The 20530-nt window shown below is 48.8% G+C and overlaps 3 protein-coding genes across 5 annotated transcripts in view; 2 read left to right on the forward strand and 1 right to left on the reverse strand.

Annotated features, from left to right (window-relative positions):
- LOC138634363 (uncharacterized) overlaps window positions 1–3790 on the reverse strand; it is a 5422-nt gene extending 1632 nt beyond the window's left edge. Inside the window, exons 1-12 of the mRNA XM_069721247.1 lie at window positions 3448–3790; window positions 3274–3417; window positions 2435–3187; window positions 2148–2194; window positions 1963–2065; window positions 1489–1858; window positions 1194–1269; window positions 976–1115; window positions 795–898; window positions 604–658; window positions 80–165; window positions 1–3 (exon numbers count right to left, since the gene is read on the reverse strand). The exon at window positions 1–3 is cut by the window's left edge and continues 111 nt beyond it. Of these exons, the coding sequence (XP_069577348.1) occupies window positions 1–3; window positions 80–165; window positions 604–658; window positions 795–898; window positions 976–1115; window positions 1194–1269; window positions 1489–1858; window positions 1963–2065; window positions 2148–2194; window positions 2435–3187; window positions 3274–3417; window positions 3448–3777 (2211 nt within the window). The 5' untranslated portion in view covers window positions 3778–3790. The remainder of the gene's footprint in view (window positions 4–79; window positions 166–603; window positions 659–794; window positions 899–975; window positions 1116–1193; window positions 1270–1488; window positions 1859–1962; window positions 2066–2147; window positions 2195–2434; window positions 3188–3273; window positions 3418–3447) is intronic.
- Window positions 3791–7319: 3529 nt separating this feature from the next.
- Window positions 7320–9598, forward strand: lipt1 (lipoyltransferase 1). Of its 3 annotated transcripts, none has more exons than XM_069721165.1 (4): window positions 7320–7626; window positions 7669–8138; window positions 8564–8785; window positions 8876–9598. In XM_069721165.1, the coding sequence occupies exons 1-4, from the start codon at window positions 7526–7528 to the stop codon at window positions 9286–9288; spliced, it is 1206 nt and encodes a 401-aa protein (XP_069577266.1). In that variant the 5' UTR covers window positions 7320–7525; the 3' UTR covers window positions 9289–9598. The 3 variants fall into 3 exon arrangements, with proteins under 3 accessions (XP_069577266.1, XP_069577267.1, XP_069577265.1); XM_069721166.1 differs by having other exon boundaries at window positions 7321–7596; XM_069721164.1 differs by having other exon boundaries at window positions 7321–8138.
- A 968-nt stretch (window positions 9599–10566) lies between these two features.
- On the forward strand, window positions 10567–19573 carry eif5b (eukaryotic translation initiation factor 5B). Its single transcript, XM_069721163.1, has 25 exons — window positions 10567–10690; window positions 12164–12280; window positions 12436–12499; window positions 12931–13092; window positions 13175–13679; window positions 13757–13890; window positions 13961–14189; window positions 14287–14382; window positions 14504–14590; window positions 14675–14734; window positions 14881–15155; window positions 15239–15346; window positions 15429–15539; window positions 15615–15682; window positions 15772–15913; window positions 16014–16145; window positions 16275–16457; window positions 16541–16702; window positions 16849–16980; window positions 17048–17179; window positions 17270–17346; window positions 17522–17686; window positions 18024–18161; window positions 18280–18442; window positions 18814–19573. The coding sequence occupies exons 1-25, from the start codon at window positions 10656–10658 to the stop codon at window positions 18919–18921; spliced, it is 3585 nt and encodes a 1194-aa protein (XP_069577264.1). The 5' UTR covers window positions 10567–10655; the 3' UTR covers window positions 18922–19573.
- The last annotated feature ends 957 nt before the right edge of the window (window positions 19574–20530 follow it).

A 20530-nucleotide genomic window follows, 5' to 3' on the forward strand; every position in this document is an offset into this window, starting at 1 on the left:
GACCTGAACAAGGAATCAATCCTTCATCAGCTACCGGTCAACAGCGACAGGAACGCAGCGAGCTGAAGTCCAAACTCACGGTTTTCTGAACGCTGCTGAAGTCTTTGCGATGGAGCTGCAGAGATTTGACCAGCCGCCTCCTCTCCACCGCGCTCCAGCTGACACCTGCTGGATCATCACATCATCACATCATCACGTCATCACGTCATCACGTCATCACATCATCACGTCATCACGTCATCACATCATCACGTCATCACGTCATCACGTCATCACGTCATCACGTCATCACATCATCACGTCATCACGTCATCACATCATCACATCATCACGTCATCACATCATCACATCATCACGTCATCACGTCATCACATCATCACGTCATCACGTCATCACGTCATCACGTCATCACGTCATCACGTCATCACGTCATCACGTCATCACGTCATCACGTCATCACATCATCACGTCATCACGTCATCACATCATCACGTCATCACGTCATCACGTCATCACATCATCGGTATGAATCTCTTCTGGACGCATGAAGCTCTCAGTGATAAAGAATCAAATGTATAGTTGGTTGAAGGAGGAGCAGCTGACCGGCTCGGTTGTTGCTGTTGGTTTCAGGCGTGGACAGCAGCTTCTCCACCGTCAGCTGGGGGACAAAACAGATTTGTGTCGGCCATGTTTGTTTTGGGACAATCCAAAAGCATCTTACGTGTCTCGTTACCTTCAGGTAGACTGTGTTCAAGTTAACAAGATACTATATTTGAGGCGCTGAGACGTTTTACCTGAAAGTCTCCTCTGCACTCTGATAGGACGTGGAGGGTGTGCTCTGGACTGGCCCCGCCCCCTGGCACCACGCTGGATCGAGCCATCAGCAGCAGAGTCTCGACTGGACGAACAACGATCCCGTGAAGAACATCATCACGTAACGGTCGTGAAAAACCTTCTGTGTCTTTCTGTGCCTACCTCTGTTTTGATTGACAGGACACTCCAGCTCGTCCCACGGCGTCCACAGCAGCAGTGCATTGTGGGAATTGAAGCGGGTGTATTTTCTGGCCTGTAGAGGCGGGATCTCAGCCTGAAAGCCCCGCCCTAAATTGATCCGCCTGTGATGGACAGCTGCAGTTTATCAGAAAGTGACATCATCGCACGGTATAATTTTATGAAAGTTGAGTTTCACATACGGCGTGATGATTCCCGACGTTAACGTTTCAGGAGCGGGGCGGGCTGTCTCCACGGCAACAGGGTCACTGAATCCATCTGCCAATCAGAGACACACCTTAACATCGTGTCATGGCTGTTATCCAATCAGAAGAGGTCTGTGTGTTTAGGTAAAGTTTTATTTTGCCTTTCCGTTAGGGCCACTGTCTGGATTAACGTGGCGTTAGCGTAATCGTCTGTTCACGATAAATGTCTTTGTAGTGAGCGCTGCAGCCTCTAGGTGTCACTAGCGGGAATCTTACCGATGAATTGACTTACTGTGAAGCTGAACAGTCTGCGCTCTCTGCTGCCTCCTGGTGGTGACGGAGCACAACAGCCCCAGCCCCGCCCTCAGGGGACACAGCATGGGGGGCGGGGTGTAGTGACCTCTGCCGCCGCCGGTCTCGGCGACTGCTCCGTCACCGTCGGCGACTGCTCCGTCACCGTCGTCATCATCACCCCTAGCAACCCCTTCTTCCTCTTCCAGGTGCATGAGGCTGCGGTAGAGCACAGCGCCTCCGGTGGCCGGGGGGAGGCGGCTGCATCTCCTCTGCCCACTCCTCCCTGACTTAGACGCACCTCGTGATTGGACAGGCACGGAGACGGGCATCACCATGGAGACTGAGCGTTGAACAGGCTGGGAGGAGTCCTGAAGAAAAGGGACAGACATTGTTCAATTGTTCAAAAGTAAAGAACGTGTCTCAACGGTCCTCGGAAGGACTGAAAATAGGTTTTTAAAATGTTGATATGGACCTTTTTCAAGCAGGGAATTGATCTGAAGCTGCTGTGAGAACGCATGTGACCGTTCAACGCTGGCAGGCTCCTGAAGTCACGCTTACACACCGTACACAGCAGCCTACAACACACACTGTAGGATCATTACATGACCAACACAAGCATCGTCATCGTCATCGTCATATCAACGTCATGCAGGTTACCTGGAGTCGGGAACCTCCGAGCAGATCTCGTGTTTCACCTGTTTCCTCTGAAAATAAAATACAAGGAATTAAAACAGAAAAAATAAAAAACATCAATCAAAACATTTCATGAGCTCACTTTTTTCCACACTTCTCTAATCTCTTATTTATCTATGCGTTATTTACAGATTCTCACATACGTACTCGTGGACCTAATTATTTATTTACGTCTTTACTTTAGTCACATACTTCCTTCTTTCCTGAATTATTTTCAAATTAAAAAGATTAGAATTAGGAGGACAACACACCCGGGTCCAGTCTGGTAGGCCCTCTCCTCCTCCTCCTGCTCTTCCTCCTGCTCTTCCTCCTCCTCCTGCTCTTCCTCCTGCTCTTCCTCCTCTTCCTCCTCCTCCTCCTCCTCCTCCTCCTCCCTCCTCTCTCCAGCTCAGCCCAGCAGCCAGGCCCGGAGATGGACCAGTACTGCCGACATCCTTGCTTCTTCCCTGGAAACTGGTGTCAGAGCTGCCGGCCCTGTGATGGAGGCCCGTCAGGTCCTGACCGGGCTCAGTCTGACCCGGGAGGAGGTCAGAGGTCACAACGTCATCCAGACTGTAGCTGGAGGTTTGAAAACCCAGTCTGTCTGTCTTGGGATACATTTGAGGACCGGGGCTGGAGACAGTTGGGGTTTGGGGGTAATGAGGGCTCAGACCAGGGGTTGTGGGGCTACAGAAGGGCTGGAGACCACTGTTGTCATGGTAACTGTGGTGGAATAACTGGTCACTGGGGAAGTCTTCCACAGAGCTCCATCTCCCCGAGGAAGCTCCTGCGGACATAGAGCCCAGCGGAGAGTACTGCAGCTGGGACAGGGTCGGCCCCAGAGGCCCCCAGGAGTCCTGACCCGGACCAGACGCCTCATCTTGTCCACACACACCACCGACAAGAAGTGTGTGACTGTTGTCGGGTCTGTGTGTGTTCTCCCATTCATCTGTATGGTGAGTCTCACCAGTGTTGAACTGGTTCTGGTTCTGCAGCTGGAGATCCAGGTGAGTCGTGGTCTGGTTCTGTTTCAGAGAAACACATTATAATGCTGTGATCCGAATCAGTCACGCTTCTGTTTCTGTTGGGACAGAAAAGATGATCGACTTACCTCGAAGGAGAAACTGTCTCCGTTTAGAAGTCTGGAGAGTTCAGAGAGTTCACATCCGATCCAGTTCAGATTCTCTAAATCTGATTCAAGATTTTGGCTGAAGAGGAGGTGCTGAGGCGGGGAGAGGAGGTGGGGGGAGGTGACCTGAGGATGGGGGAGGTGGGGGGAGGTCACCTGGGGGTGCTGGAGGTGGGGGGAGGTGACATGGGGTTGGTGGAGGTGAGGGGAGGTCACCTGAGGATAGGGGAGGTGGGGGGAGGTGACCTGAGGATGGGGCGGGTGGGAGAAGAAGACCTGAGGATGGGGGAGGTGGGGTGAGGTCATCTGTGGGTGGTGGAGGTGGGGGGAGGTGACCCGAGGATGGGGGAGGTGGGGTGAGGTCATCTGGGGGTGGTGGAGGTGGGGTGAGGTCATCTGTGGGTGGTGGAGGTGGGGGGAGGTGACCTGAGGATGGGGGGCGAGGGGGGAACTCATCTGCGGGTGGTGGAGGTGGGGTGAGGTCATCTGTGGGTGGTGGAGGTGGGGGGAGGTGACCTGAGGATGGGGGGGAGGGGGAGGTGACCTGAGGATGGGGGGGGAGGGGGGAGGTCATCTGCGGGTGGTGGAGGTGGGGTGAGGTCATCTGTGGGTGGTGGAGGTGGGGGGAGGTGACCTGAGGATGGGGGGAGGGGGGAGGTCATCTGTGGATCAGGAAATTCATCAATAAATTTGAAAAGAATCAACAGTAAATGAGTAAATGGTCGTGTTTACATGTACACAGGTGAAAAAGTAAATAAGGACCTTGGCATGAGGAGGGTTGCCATGGTAACTGAAAGATGAGATGGAGGAGAGAGGAGGAGGTGACTGGGCCAGAGAGGAGTGATGCATGATGGGAGGAGTAAACGTCGAGGAAAATGTCCAGGAAATGTCAGACATGTTGTCATGCACACGCACACCTGTTGACCCCGAGTGTGTGTTCATGTGCATCATTAATGTGTGTGTGTGTGTGTGGGGGGGGGGGGGGGGGGGGGGGGTATTTTATCTGGATGGTGTCCTCGAGAGAATCTATGGGACGCAAAGGAAGTCTGATTAGTAACATGGAGGACACGACCTGAAGAGGTGGGGGCGGAGCCTACGAGTCTCTACGGTCTCTACCTGAAATCCTACGAGTCTCTACGGTCTCTACCTGAAATCCTACGAGTCTCTACGGTCTCTACCTGAAATCCTACGAGTCTCTATCGTCTCTACCTGAAACCCTACGAGTCTCTACGGTCTCCACCTGAAACCCTACGAGTCTCTATCATCTCTACCTGAAATCCTACGAGTCTCTACGGTCTCCACCTGAAATCCTACGAGTCTCTACGGTCTCTACCTGAAATCCTACGAGTCTCTACGGTCTCTACCTGAAATCCTACGAGTCTCTACGGTCTCTACCTGAAATCCTACGAGTCTCTACGGTCTCTACCTGAAATCCTACGAGTCTCTACGGTCTCTACCTGAAATCCTACGAGTCTCTACGGTCTCCACCTGAAATCCTACGAGTCTCTACGGTCTCTACCTGAAATCCTACGAGTCTCTACGGTCTCTCTCTACGAGTCTCTACGGTCTCTACCTGAAATCCTACGAGTCTCTACGGTCTCTACCTGAAATCCTACGAGTCTCTACGGTCTCTACCTGAAATCCTACGAGTCTCTACGGTCTCTACCTGAAATCCTACGAGTCTCTACGGTCTCTACCTGAAATCCTACGAGTCTCTACGGTCTCTACCTGAAATCCTACGAGTCATTTGGAGTCTCAAAAAGCAGATTCAGTAAATGAATGTTGTTCTTTCTAAATTCTACCGATGTAAGTTGTGATGTTTGTGTTGACTGTCGTTACGGCGACGGTGTGCAGGTTGAAGGTTGAAGGTTGAAGTGAGCGTCTATCAGATGATCTTCCATCAGCGTTCAGACCACAGCAGCTGCATGTCGCAGTATGACTCAGTGTGAACGTGTGAAAACACGACATTTCTACGAATTCACACCGCGACTCGACAAAAACTCAAAAAGTAACTCGTCGAGTTTCAGACACAAAAACGTCGTTCGTTCTGTTTAGTTAAGAAGAAACAGATGAAACTTCAAACATTTAGTGTTCATGTTTTAAAATTTGACGCGATCATATTTTTTCCTCTTTCAGTTTTCTGTAACGGTCATCATTTAAAACACAAAACCTTGTTAAGAAGACGTGAGTGTCACGGATTGTTTACGATAAACAAACAGGAAATAAAAACAACAGTAATTTAATATTTAGTTAAAAATTAGATAACAGAAGCTCTCACCTGAAACATCCTCGACTCTCTGACTGACTGAGTGTGAGTGTGAGTGTGTGTGTGTGTGTGTGTGTGTGTGTGTGTGAGTGTGTGTGTGTGTGTGTGTGTGTGTGTGTGTGTGTGTGTGTGTGTGTGTGTGTGTGTGTGTGTGTGTGTGTGTGTGTGTGTTGTCAGGATGTGGTCACATGTTCTTCCTCTCTCTGGTTGACTCTTCAGACTCTGCTTCTTCCTCACATTAACCAGTTCAGAGGCCGAGGGGACTGAAAAGCTCAAACACAAAAATAAAAATACACGTAGTAACTAAAATTAGAAGTTAAAAATACTTTGCGTAAGTTTTTTTATTTGCAGGTTACATTTATTTTGAAAAAGAACGCTCTGCCAGGCTGTTGCCATGGTTACTCTCTCGCCTTCCTGTGTTCAATTTAATTTACGCAAAAAAAAAAAAAAAAAAAAAAAAAAAAGCAAATTATTTTTAAAAAGAAAAAAAGGTAAGTGGAACCTTCGTCAGGTAGATTGCGGCACAGCACGGCGCTTTTAGAGTGAAGGGCCGATATGAGCGTGAAAGAGCCAAGTTAGAAATAATTTAACAGGAAATGCAATAAATCAAACTTCTTGTTTTCAGAATAAAAACAAAACGTCACTTTTCTGCTGCATATTGAACAAACGTCTGTACATGACAATAACAGAGTTTTTACACATTATTTAACAACTAACATTTTCATGCAGCTGTTTGAAAAGCGTGTTTTTACATTAAAACATTTAAATGAACTAACACGTTGTCTTTACATGTATCTGAAACAATTAACAAACTACTTTTACTGTTTTTCGCATCTAATTGTGTTAATTTTCAAATACTTTCTGGCAAAATTGTCGATCCTCGTGAGATTTGGAGATATATCTTTTTACCTTCTTCAAATGTTTAACAGTCACGCAGAATACACACAAACACACTTTAAAAAGATCCTGCATTTTGGTATAATATTATAATAATATTTTGTACATGTTGTCCGCCAACGAGAATATGTGAAAATATTTTTGTATTGGATTGTAAATGCAATAGATAAATAAATATATATACATACATACATATATATATATATATATATATATTGTTTGCATATGATAAAAAAATATCTAGAGTAAAATTCTCAAAGAAATCTCTCCTCCTTTATCACCACCAATACAATATTTAGGTTAACGTAATATAAATATAAATAATAATAAACTGTTGTGAAAGTTAAACTTGGTGTATTTGGTCACTTTTAGTTTTGAGACTTTCAGTACATTTGGCTTCAGTACTTTTTCTTACGATTTTGAATGCAGGATTTTTACTTGCGACTGAATATGTTTCTACTTAAAGTGAAATATCTGAACGCTTTTACTTTTGTCTCCGGTGTATTTTATTTTGAAGGCTGGAAGCGGAAGTAGTTCGTGGTTTGTTTGTGAATCCGCGCGGCTCTCCGGTCCAGCTCCGCTCGGTCCCGGTGAGCAGAACCAGCTGTTTTCAGTCCTGTTTAATCCAACGTTTGTGTTTGTTTGTGTTTGTTTGTTTGTTTGTTTGTTTGTTGACGTGAAAACAAATTAAAATTTCAGTTTAATTTTCAGCGACAGCGCGAGGGCTCCGAGCGAAGCTAATGCTAAAGCTAGGTCAACCTCGGGACATTTACTGTCGTCGTACGTCACGTCGTACGTCACGTCGTACGTCACGTCGTCACGTCGTACGTCACGTCGTACGTCACGTTTTAGGACGTTGACGCAGTTTATTAGAAACATCAAGAAGAAAAAAACAAACTGATCCAAAATGTGTTATTTGGTGTAACTTGTGGACATAAACATCCTGAGGCCTCGTTTATTGAGCATCAGAAGACTGACGTCACCGTCAAACGTCCACAAAATGACACGTGCTGCAACATTTAAAACTTGTTTTTATATTTCAGAAGTTCCCAACATGTGGAGGAGAAGACGATGATGTCACCGGGCAGAAGGACGTTTTCTCTTTTAAGAAGCTGGACTGGAGACCAGCGAGCCTGGTCCTGGTCCAGGTTCAGGTCCTTTTCCAGGTCCTGGTCCAGGTTCAGGTCCTTTTCCAGGTCCAGGTCCTGGTCCAGGTCCTGGTCCAGGTCCTGGTCCGGCTCCAGCAGCAGCTGCCTCTTCACGGACTCTGACAGCAGCAGCGCGGGGCTGGTCCTCCGGTCCCGGTCCACTGATGTGTACCAGAACCTGGCTCTGGAGGACTGGATCGACGCCCACGTGGACCTGCAGCAGCGCAGCATCCTGCTGCTGTGGAGGAACCGGCCCGCCGTGGTCATCGGACGCCACCAGAACCCCTGGACCGAGTGCAACCTGCCAGCCATGAGGGTTTCGGGGATCCCTCTGGCCCGCCGGCGGAGCGGCGGCGGGACGGTGTACCACGACCTCGGGAACCTCAACTTGACCTTCTTCGCCTCCAGGAAGGAGTACGACCGGCCGAGGAACCTGAAGGTCGTCACGGAGACGCTGAGGCGTCTGAGACCGGGCCTGAACGTCCGGGCCACGGACAGACTGGACATCCTCCTGGACGAACGCTACAAGATCTCCGGTACGGAGGAATCCATGTTTGTGTTCTTATTTATGTTTATTTTGTGCTGTTTATCGTGTTTTTATTGTTTTATTTTGTTGACATGTTTGTTTCAGTATTTAGTTTTGTTTGTGTTGTTTAGCTGTGTTTCATGCTGTTGCGTTACTGTTTTTTTACGTGTTATTGTTTATGTTGTTATGTTTATATTTGTCTTAATATTCGTTATGTTGTTGTTTATGGTGTCTGGGTTTCATTTTTATGATGTTTGTTTATGGTGTTGTGTTCGTCATTGTTTACATGTTATCGTTTGTTTGTGTTTAAGTAACAATGCAGCTTTAACTGTATCGTTGTTTATATTGCACCCTGTTTTCACATTATTGTTTGTGTTGTTGTTTATGTTGTTTACTGTTTCTCTGTGCTGGTGTTGTTGTTGTTATTGTTTACAGGCACCGCATCCAGACTAAGCAGGAAGTCGTCCTACCACCACTGCACCTTGCTTCACTCTGCTGATCGCTCTACCCTCTCCACCGTGCTCCGCCCCTCCTGCCCTGGTATCCATAGCAACGCCACGCCCAGTATCCCTTCGCCAGTGGCCAACCTGATAGACCACGCCCCTTCTCTGCAGTGGGAGGAGCTCCTGGAGGCGCTGGTGGACCAGTACAACACAGGTACGCGAACCTCCGATGTGACGGCATCTTCAGTCGAACCGCCTGCACCTGATTCTATTGTGTTCTACTGTGTTTCCACGGCGACCTCAGAGTTCGGCCTGAGTTCTGCGGCGGCCCTCGTCGACCCGACGGACGAGTCTGCGTTTCCCGGTCTGGGCGGCGTGGCGGCGGAGCTGCGCGGCTGGGACTGGACCTTCGGTAGGACGCCTAAATTCAGCGTCCAGACGCTGCTGCAGCTCACGGACGACCGGCCGCCGGCTCGCTGCTCCGCTCGGCTGCACGTGGAGGTGAAGAGCGGGCGCGTCGAGAGCTGCGAGCTGGACGTCCCAACCGACTGGCTTCCCGCGCCGCTGAGCGGCGAGCTGAGCGACGCGCTGCTCGGAGAGAAGTTCTGTCCGCACGGAGCGGCCGCCGTCGTCGCAGCGCTGCTGCGGTCGGAGAGCGGCCGGCGGCGCGTACGACTGCGCAACCTCTGCGATGCCGTACTGTCGGCGATGGGCTGACACTAGCTCCGCCGATGACCTGCTGCTGCCTCCTGCTGGCTGCGCAGGTCATTACAGCCACAGCAGGAACACAACAGCTGAACATGGAGGACATCACGAACTCCAACCGAGACGCAAACAGCAACGAAGAAAAAGGAACGAAAATATTTGATCGTGTCGGAAGCGATTGATTGTTTTATCAGAAAAATATTCATCACGTTTTCCTGGAAGCTCGGATATTTTCTCATTTATGAAAATATGAACTATTTTGTCGTTACCTCGAACTCGAAAAACAAATACAGAAAAAGAAGCAAAAATTTGGTTCGAAAAATCTCTTTTCTTTCTTTTTTTTTCTCTTGTTAATTTAAAAAATATTCCAATATTCAGTTTTCAGTTCCTCTTTTAAAAAATAATTACAGATGACAAACATTTATTTATTTTTTATGGAAGCCAACCATCCAGGTGAAAATGCTTCTTTATAAATAAATTTAAAAAAATCTGATAATAAAACATATTAATGATGTAATCTGTGATTACATGATCAGAAAACAAACAACAAATATTCTTTCTGAATACATAAAAAAACAAAGTCGGACAACAAGCAGCAGCTGACAATATAATGAGAACACAGGAAAACTAAATATTATAATATATGTCATTTTTATTTTGTTTTATGAATATTAAATTTGTCCATAAATCACAAACATGATCGTTTTTTAGGTGATACCATTTTGAACATTTTTATCCCGTATTTATAATCAATAATTTCTAATCACTTACATGGACAAGTCAACATTTTCGGACGCATGCGCAAAACTCCCGAATTGAGCCATGCCTGCTGCTGGGAAGGAAGAAAAAGAGTAAGAGGTGTCACTCTGATATTCTTTCCAGAGACCGAACGCTGGTTTGTTGTTGTTGTTTTTAGAAACAAAAGAAATATAACATTGCAGCTACAAATCAGACCCACTTTCACAATTATTTGTAAGAATAAAGTAGAAATAGAAGAAGGTTAGTATGAAGGTGACGTATATTAAGACTGCTTCATATGTAGAACACATTTCATTTAAAAAACAAGTACTGGACTTTAAAGAAATTGCATACAGTTTTACTGTATATACTATTGTTCACTGACATTCAGTGTCTCTAAATCGATCTATAATCCATCAATCAATTATGTTTACAATGTTCAAATTTTAACGATTAAAAAAAAGAAATCCCGTTTCCATGACAACTGCAGCGCACATGGGACCTTCGGGAGAGCGAGCGAAAAAAGCAGCGGAGTGAGTCCTCACCGGGTGCGTCAGACAATAAACGATCTTCGTCCGCCGAGAGCCGTCGTGTGCGTCGGCCAGCGGAGAACGAAGCTATTGTCGAACCGCAGCGGCACAATGGGGAAGAAACAGAAGAAATCCGGAGAGGACAGGTAGGAAGGACACCACCTGCCGCCTCACGTCACCTGTCCACACCGACACCGAGCACCGGGGAACTGACCCGCCCCGTTAAAACCCCCGAACCGGCCCGTTTTCCCGCTGCTCACACTGTTAGCTTCGCGGCTAGCAGATGCTAACCACGCGTCAGAGCAGCGGGAGCAGGTGATCCTTTCAGAGCCTGATAATCAATCATATCGATCACCGAGGAGCAGCGGGCCGACGCCTGCTCCCCGGGGTCAGGTGCAGCTGCTCGCCGCTGACTGGCCACCGACTCGGACCTTTTCAATCAGCCCCGTTAGCCGCGTTAGCTCCCGTGAAGCCGGGTGGTGTTAGCTCGCTCCTCCAGCCTGACGGTGTTGACCCGCTGACCGCCCCGAGGACCGCCTCGTGCTCCGTTTACCTGTGACTGCACACCTGCTGGTCGATGCTCGGAGGAGCGCGAAGCTGAGCTAGCTGTTAGCATGCTCCCCTGACCGCAGGTAACGGTGGCTGACGTCACTCGGGTACCAGCGGACTCACCTGAGCAGCTGTGACGCGACACGACAGGTGGCGCACCGGAGCCCACCTTTGTTATTCAACCCGTGGACTCATCAAACGCACACCTCTGCAGGAACGTAAAGATGACGTCAGCAGACCGTCAGGTGTCTGTTTATTCAAAGGTTTTTTTATTGGTCACGTGATGAGTTCTTTAACTTCTAAACAACAGTCTGATCAATTAAAGGACTCGTTCATTGTCTTGGTGTCTGGTGGGACATCCCCCGCTGGCCGGATGTGAGACGCTCACCACAAGTTAGAAATAAAAGCATCAAATATTTCAGTCTAAATGTTCTCGGACGGATCAATGAAACTCTGACGTCCAAGAGCTTCACGCTCAAAACAGTTTGTTCACATTTTACATCTGGATCGTAGACAGATGTCCACGTACTGTAATTCCTCTAACTGACAGAAGGGGGCGACACCGGTTTACCACCGCGGGCTCAAATGAAGAATGGTGTTCGGATTATTGTTTTCCGTCGTCGTGCTTTGTCACGTTATTTTAGTTTGTGTTTTATTTCTGGGATTCTTTGAGACTTTTTGTGTCGTTGTTTTTGTCTTTGTTTTGCGATCACATCACATTTTGTAGTTGTTGTTTTTGTCTCTTGTTGTTTTAACCAATTGTGGAGGTCGTTGTGAGGACCTGATCAATAATCCATACGTGTGTGCGTCCGTCCGTAGATCTGATCACGGATGAAGTCGTAGATGACGAGTTCTCGTGAGTGATCGTTGCAGCTGTGATGTCAGAGAGAGGAAACGGGCTGTCAGCTGGTTTGGTGTCAGAGGGGCTGATGGGAAATAAAAGGAAGTGAAGAGTCAGCAGTTCGTATTGTTGTGGCACAAAGAGGGAGGACCTCCGTGTCCGAACGTGGGACCGGGTTTCAGGCGGGTATTGATCCGTCACTGATCAGCTGTTATTGATCTCTGCTCAGTGCCAAAGATGACGGCGTCGACATTGACGCTCTGGCGGCGGAGATCGAAGGAGCCGGAGCCTCCAAGGAGCCGAAAGGGAAGAAGAAGAAGAAAGGAGCCAAGAAGGATGACTTTGAGTACGACACTGCACCTCCTTCATCCTCCTCTTCCTTCATCTTCATCTCGTCCTCTTTCATCTCCTCCTTCCTCTTCATCTCCTTCTCCTCCTCCATCTCCTCCTCCTCCTTTCTGTTTCCCCCTAAAGCTGTAACTGTCTGTTCTCCTCCTGCAGCGAGGACGACATCCTGAAGGAGCTGGAGGAGCTGTCCATGGAGACGCAGGGAGGCAAGGCCAAGGTAAGCACACCTGAGCGACTCCTCCCTCACCTCCTGAGGTGAGAGGGGGCGGAGCTTGAGTCCATTTAAACCAGTTAGTTTATTGATTATTTTAAAGAATCAGTCACATTTGTTTTCACTGTTGGTTTGATGTATTTTTATTTAAAAAAAAATCAAGTTAACAAACTGAAATCTGACTTTAAAAAGGTGTCATTTAAATGTTATTCAATATTAATTCTCGTGAGTGATTTTTCTCTTTATTTCTTGCTTTGGTTTATTTTATTAAAGAAAAAAAGAAAAAAAGTAACTTTAAACTTGTTTTTGTAGTTCTGGTCACGTGAAGTGCCGTCATGGTTTCATGTGTTCAGAGTTCAGGTTGAACGTTTCGTTAAATGTTTGAAGAGTCTCGGTCACTTCAGAGAAAACTCAGGAGGTTGTTTGATCCTGTGCAGAAAGCAGACACCACAGAAGAAGTGGAGAGCGTGGAGCCTCCCAGACCAGAGAAGAAGAAGACCAGGAAAGGGAAGAAAGGCGGAGCCTTCCCCGAGGATGAGGAGGGCGATGAAGGCCGGGCGGATGAAGAGAGTAACGGAGAGCATAGAGACAAGAAGAAGGTGAGACGAGAAGTCGTTTGAATAAAGTCTGATTAAAGTGATGAATAAATATCTCCTCACCACCGATGTGCTCCTCCTGCAGGCGCCTCCTGCGGCTCCGCCCTCCGACGACGACGAAGACGACGACAGCGGCTCGTGTTCTCGCCTCAAAACCAAAGGAGGAAAGAAAGGAGACAAAAAACCTTCAGTGTCCGACGAAGACGAGGACGGAGGAGTGACGAAGGGACGAGGAGCGAAGGAGGATGAGTCCGAAGACGAGGAGGACTTCACCTTCAGGAGAGACAAGAAGAAGAAGAACAAAGGGAAGGCTGAGGAGGAAGAGGAGGCGCAGGAGGAGGAGGAGGAGGGGGAGGAGGCGGGAGGCTTCAAGATGAAGACGGCGGCACAGAAGAAGGCGGAAAAGAAAGAGCGGGACAAGAAGAAGAAGGAGGAGGAGAGGATGAAGCAGAAGAAGATGAAGGAGAAGGAGGGCGGGGCCGAGGCGAAGAAAGAGCCAGAGAAGACCATAACCGAGGCCACGCCCCCTCAGACGGCGTCACCTGCAGCTGTGACGGAGGAACAGGAAGGTGTGGAGGCAGCAGCGGAGGGTAAGACACCGTCGATCAGAGGCTCCTCCCCCCTAATGACATCACACAGGTCGTGAGCTTTGTTTCTTCTTCTGCAGAGGAGGCCGAGGGCGACAAGAAGAAGAAAGACAAGAAGAAGAAGAAGGGGGAGAAGGAGAAGGAGGAGAAGAAGAAGGGACCCAGCAAGGCCACAGTGAAGGCCATGCAGGAGGCCCTGGCCAAGATGAAGGAGGTGGGGCATTGTGGGTAATGTAGTCACAGGGTTAAAGCTGGAGTCTGGGTACTGATGTTTGTGTTTGTAGGAGGAGGAGCAAGCAAAGAGGGAGGATGAGGAGCGTCTGAAGCGGCTGGAGGAGCTGGAGCAGGAGCGCCTGGAGCAGGAGCGCCTTGAGCAGGAGCGCAAGGAGAAGAAGAAGCAGAAGGAGAAGGAGAGGAAGGAGCGGCTGAAGAAGGAGGGGAAGCTGCTGACCAAGACCCAGAGGGAAGCCCGAGCTCGGGCCGAGGCCACGCTCAAGATGCTGCAGGCTCAGGGTGAGAGGGCGCAGCGAGCGGGGCGGCCTGCGGGGGGCGCTGCACATTTTAACCAGGTCAAATCAGTGGGGCGGCTGTAACCTGTGTGTCTGTGCAGGTGTTGAAGTGCCATCCAAAGACTCGATGCCAAAGAAGAAGCCCGTTTATATGGACAAGAGGAAGAAGAAGCAGCCCACCGTCCAAACTCCTGAAGGTACGGCTGCTGCTGAGACGTGGCCCCGCCTCCACCAGGATGTTGCCCCGCCTCCACCGGGACGTTGCCCTGCCTCCGATGGTCCTTCAAAATAAAACACGCTTTTGTTTCTCCTTTCCAGAAACCTCAGAGGTCACGTCGCCCGCCTCTGAGACTCCGGAGCCTGTTGCCATGGAAACTGAGGCTCAGACGCCGGCAGCTGAACCAGGTGAGGGTGGCAGGTGTATGGGAGCAGGAGGAGGAGGAGGACGAAGGTGGTCAGAAGTTGAATCAGTGTGTTTCCTCTGTGCAGAGGTGAAGCCAGACGCTGCGGTGGACGACTGGGAGGCCATCGCCAGCGATGAGGAGAAAGGTACCGACCTGTTTTGTGAATTGTTGGCAGCAGCGAGTGTCCGATTCAAATCGTGCTTTTATTTTGTTTGATATTTGATTTCACGGAAATAAAAGCTGCCAGAAGTCGCAGAGGTATTAAAACTTTATCATCTCTCATTGTGTCAGAGCTGAAGAAAGTCCACATCGAGGTGAAGGAGGACACCACCGCTCGGACCGCCGCCAGCGAGGACGACGAAGAGGAGGACGACGAGGAAGAAGATGACGACGATGAGGAGGAAGATGAGGAAAGCGAGGAAGACGGCGGGGGGGGGAAGGGGGCGCCGCCGACTAGTCAGGGGAAGAGGAGAGCCGCGAGCGAGGACGAGAGCAGCGACAGCGACGACGACGACGGGAGGACGAAGGAGGAGCGACTGTACGACCGAGCCAAGAGGAGGATAGAGGTGAGACGCTGGAAACGCGGAGGAGGGAGACCTCTTCTCCTTCTGACCCGTCTCCGACTGACCGGCTCTGTGTGTCTCCATAGAAACGCAGAGTGGAGAACATAAAGAACACCAACCTGGACAAGCTGAGAGCGCCGGTGGTGTGTGTGCTCGGACACGTCGACACGGGGAAGACCAAGATCCTCGACAAGGTAACGTCCACCAGCTGTTTACTGTTTACAGACTGTTTACAGACTGTTTACCGGTTGTTGTTGTTTGTTTGTTTGTGTGCAGCTCCGACACACCCACGTTCAGGACGGCGAGGCCGGAGGTATCACTCAGCAGATCGGAGCCACGAACGTCCCGTTGGAGACGATCGAGGAGCAGACCAAGATGGTTAAAAATGTACGAGGTCTCACTCTGTCAGATAAAATGAAGCTGATGCTTTTCTGTTTTTTAACCTGAGCGCTGTTTGTGCAGTTCGAGAAAGAAAACCTGAAGATCCCCGGCATGCTGATCATCGACACACCTGGACACGAGTCCTTCAGGTAATACACTGTCCTCAGTCATCTGTCTCACAACCACCTGTCTCACAACCACCCCCCTCACAGTCACCTGTCCGTCTGTGTCTCCACAGTAACCTGAGGAACCGAGGCAGCTCTCTGTGCGACATCGCCATCCTGGTGGTGGACATCATGCACGGCCTCGAGCCGCAGACGCTGGAGTCCATCAACCTGCTGAAGGAGAAGAAGTGTCCCTTCATCGTCGCCCTCAACAAGGTCTGCCAGCTGCTCGCCACCTGCCGCCACCTTGTCTTCTTCTTCTTCTTCTTCTCCTGCTTGATTTCTGACGGGTTGTTGTTGTTTTGCTGGTCGTCAGATCGACCGTCTGTACGACTGGAAGAAGAGTCCGGATACCGACGTCGTGGCCACGCTGAAGAAGCAGAAGAAGAACACCAAAGACGAGTTCGACGAGAGAGCCAAGACCATCATCGTGGAGTTCGCTCAGCAGGTGTCAATCATTACATCATCGCTCACCAGCCAATCACAGCACATCGATTCATTTACAAGATAAAACGGTCATTTTTTGAGCCTCGAGGAACGTCACTGAGCATCGTTCTTGTTTGTTGTTATTCTTCAGGGTCTGAACGCGGCCTTGTTCTACGAGAATAAAGACCCCCGGACGTTTGTGTCGTTGGTTCCTACCTCGGCGCACAGCGGCGACGGGATGGGAAACCTCATCGCGCTGCTGGTGGAGCTCACTCAGACCATGTTAGCCCGCCGGCTAGCCCACTGTGACGAGCTGCGAGCTCAGGTCATGGAGGTGAGCGTTTGTTTTGGACTCTTCGATCTTCACGCCGGCTCCGCGGTCGGGCCGATCCCTCCTGACGGACTCTGTGTGTTCAGGTGAAAGCGCTGCCCGGGATGGGAACCACGATAGACGTCATCCTGATTAACGGACGTCTGCGGGAAGGAGAGACCATCATCGTCGCGGGCGTGGAGGGACCAATCATCACGCAGATCAGAGGCCTGCTGCTGCCTCCTCCTCTGAAGGAGCTCCGAGTCAAGGTATGCAACAGGAAACTCCTTTTATTTCAAAATAAGAGCAGCAAACGTGCACAAAACTTCCCGTATGACTCTTGAAACACAAACGGCTTCCCGCATCACGTGGATCGTTTCGATTGACGGACGTATTGACTGTTTGTTGACTGCAGACCCAGTACGAGAAGCACAAGGAGGTGTCGACGTCTCAGGGCGTGAAGATTCTGGGTAAAGACCTGGAGAAGGCGTTGGCGGGGCTCCCCCTGCTGGTGGCTCACAGGGACGACGAGATCCCCGTCCTGAGGGTGAGAATCAACACAGACTGTACTGGTCCTCTGAGACGCCCGGTTCACTGACAGCTTCTGTTTCCAGGATGAACTGGTGCGGGAGCTCAAACAGACGCTGAGCTCCATCAAGCTGGAGGAGAAGGGAGTCTACGTCCAGGCCTCCACCCTCGGGTCTCTGGAGGCGCTGCTGGAGTTCCTCCGGACCTCCAAAGTCCCCGTGAGTGCCCGAATCTTTACCTGTCTGTCTGACTGCTCACCTGTCTGTCTGCTCACCTGTCTGTCTGTCTACCCGTGTGTTTCCCTGCAGTATGCCGGCATCAACATCGGTCCAGTTCACAAGAGGGATGTGATGAAGGCGTCGGCCATGTTGGAGCACGACCTGCAGTACGTCCCCCGTCCACTAAACAAACACGTAAACGCAAACAAAACGGCATCAACAATTTAATCAACGCACACAATCTGATCCACGTTGATATTCTGATGGATGAGATGAAGCGATGTGTCACTGACGACGTTTCTGAGGACATTTTGTCGGACGGTTGTTTGTTTGCGTCGGCAGGTACGCGGTCATCCTGGCGTTCGACGTGAAGGTGGAGCGGGAGAGTCAGGAGATGGCGGACAGCCTGGGCGTTCGCATCTTCTCGGCCGAGATCATCTACCACCTGTTCGACGCGTTCACCAAGTACAGGGAGGACTACAAGAAGGCCAAGCAGGACGAGTTCAAGTAGGAAACCTCGCTCGATTGCGCCACCTACTGGCAACAGGAAACGACATGTTTGATGCTTTCCCGTGCTTCTTCTAGCAGGTTGATCACATCCACCTCAAACTGTCAGATTAGTGCCACATAGTGGACACAGGAAGTGATCGAAAATACAACACAGTCAGGCACACCACGCAGGACACGACCAGCTAGCGCCCCCTAATGTTGACCAGCAACCACTAAAACCACAAGAAAAGAGGACCCGTGATTGATCCCTGAGGAACTCCGAACCTCATTTTAGCTCATAAAAAGTTTTCTGACTTCTTGAAATACTTTTAATTTTGAATTGTGTGTTTTTCAGGAATATCGCCGTGTTCCCCGTGAAGCTGCGAGTTCTTCCTCAGTTCGTCTTTAACTCCAGAGATCCCATCGTGATGGGCGTCACCGTGGAGGCCGGAGTCCTGAAACAGGGGACGCCGCTCTGCGTCCCCACCAAAGGGGGTGTGTGTGTGTGTGTGTGTGTGTGTGTGTGTGTGTGTCTGTGTGTGTGTGTGTGTGTGTGTGTTTGATTCTGTAAACGGTGGAAATGAACTCAGTTAAATGTGTGTGTGCTTTCAGTTCGTGGACATCGGCGTGGTCACCAGCATCGAGATGAACCACAAGTCCGTCGACAGCGCCAAGAAGGGCCAGGAGATCTGCGTGAAGATCGAGCCCATCCCCGGGGAGTCGCCCAAGATGTACGGCCGCCATTTTGAAGCCACTGACCTCATGGTCAGCAAGGTGAGGACGTAGAGGAGGGGGGTTGGGGGGGGGGGGGGGGTCGATGGTGAGAGGAGAGGACGCGGAGCCTCGCTGGTTGGAAATAAACAGTTTTATTTTGAAAGTCTTACTTCGTGCCGTGATACTTTCAGCAGAACTTCTGTTGATGATATTTTTACAGAAAAATCTCAGAAAGCTGCTCCAAATATTATATTACATTAATTATGAATTACTTCCTGTTTGGATTCGTTTTTATGACAGTTTACACAATAAATTCTCAATTAGTGTCAGAATCAGGTTTATTTGAGGCCGTCTTGATGCAGACGTGGATGAAGCGTGACGTCTCATCCGTCTTCTCTTTGACTTACATCCTGCCGGTCTGTTGGTTTCAGATCACGCGGGCGTCCATCGACGCGCTGAAGAACTGGTTCAGAGACGAGATGCAGAAGTCCGACTGGCAGCTGATCATGGAGCTGAAGAAGACCTTCGAGATCATCTGAGGGACCTGAAACACACTCGCACACACAACAACACTCACACACTTCCTCCCATCAGACGACGGGCGGCAGCAGAGGGACAAATATAAATTCAAAATAAAAACAGAGAAGAGGTGTTTTTCTGAGAAACGAACAGTTTTTTCCACTGTTGTAAACAGTGATAGTTTAGACTCATTTCACACTCAGTATTCCAACGTGCCTGTTTCTTCAGCATCAACGTGTTGTTACGATTTTTCTTCTTCTCTGCTCTGATTTGTGGCTGCTGCTTCGTGTCCCAGGCTCCGCCCTCTTCCTCCCCGGACTGAGACTTAACGAGCTTAACGAGGTCAGCGAGTCAGCAGAGCCAGTATTCACCGGAACAGGTGGGATTGATTGAGGAGGAATCAGTGATTTCTTTCTTTTTTTTTTTTTTTTTTTTTTAAATTTTCCCTTTGGTTTTTGTTTTTGTTTTTTTGTTTTTCCTTGGAACAGCAGCGGCGTCGACTTTACAGACTTTGAACAGTTGACTTTTGACTTTGCTGTGCGGTTTGGGAGCCATGTTGGAGGGGAGGGGGGAGTGTGGGTTGGAGGGGTGAATGGAAAAAAAGAAGATTTTAATCTGTTTTGGCTGCAACTGCTGATGTAATAAATTCACGTGATCGTGATGAAACGTGCAGATTGTGAGTTTTCAATTCACAGCTGCATCAGAACGTCAACAGTGAGATTTCTATCGGTTTGTGTGGAAGTCTGATGCTGCCAAAATAAAAACTAAAAAAACGATTTTTTTTTTTTTGATTTTTTTTTTTAAACTTGATAGCACCTAATATTTTTTTCTTTTTAAAATATGTGGTAATTGTGTGCCTATCCTTGGAAGTAACATTTCGTATTTGATATTCTGCATCATTGTCCTTCGATTGGTGACGAAGCTTGAGGGGGCGTGGTCTCTGTGGGTGTGAAGTGGTGAGAGTTGGATGACGTGACAGTGACTTGGTTTCAAACTAATTTATGATAAATGTGCACGGAGAGCCACTGAACTGTCCCGCATGCTTTGGTGTAATTTCACCACCAGGTGGCGCTACAGCAGCCATTGAAATAACTTCCTCTTCTCCATACTTTACCCAAACTTCACCAAATTGACAATATATCCTATTTGGAGGACCCCCAAAACATCGGTGATTTGTTTTATGGTAATCCTAGTTGTTATTGGCAGATGTGGAGTTTGTTAATTCTGTGATAATGTTTCGGACAATACTTCCAATATGTCCTAATTAGTTTGTTGTCAAACACATTCTCCACTTCCCGTTTTCCATATTCTAACCAATCTGGACCAAATTTGATAAATACACCATTTATAGGACTCTGCAAACAATAAGCTAATTTATTATACAATTATTCATTATAGTTTATTATACAATTTTACAAAATATTCTTGCTCATGTGCAACATTTATGTCTTAAACTTTGTTCTTAGCAGCAGAAAAATAAAAAATTAAAGCAAAAATAATTAAAATCTTTTTATGCTCAACTTTAAATTTTTGCACTTCAAAATAAAAACTTTGGATATGGAGATTTCAACTTTACCAACATCTTTTTTACACCTGGTTGAGGTGGACACTTGGTGTGATGATGAAATA

This window comes from Brachyistius frenatus, unplaced genomic scaffold, assembly GCF_029030835.1.
Source record: "Brachyistius frenatus isolate BFR_SWC_R1_liver_20210118 unplaced genomic scaffold, ASM2903083v1 Contig_259, whole genome shotgun sequence".
NCBI classification, from domain to species: domain Eukaryota; kingdom Metazoa; phylum Chordata; class Actinopteri; family Embiotocidae; genus Brachyistius; species Brachyistius frenatus.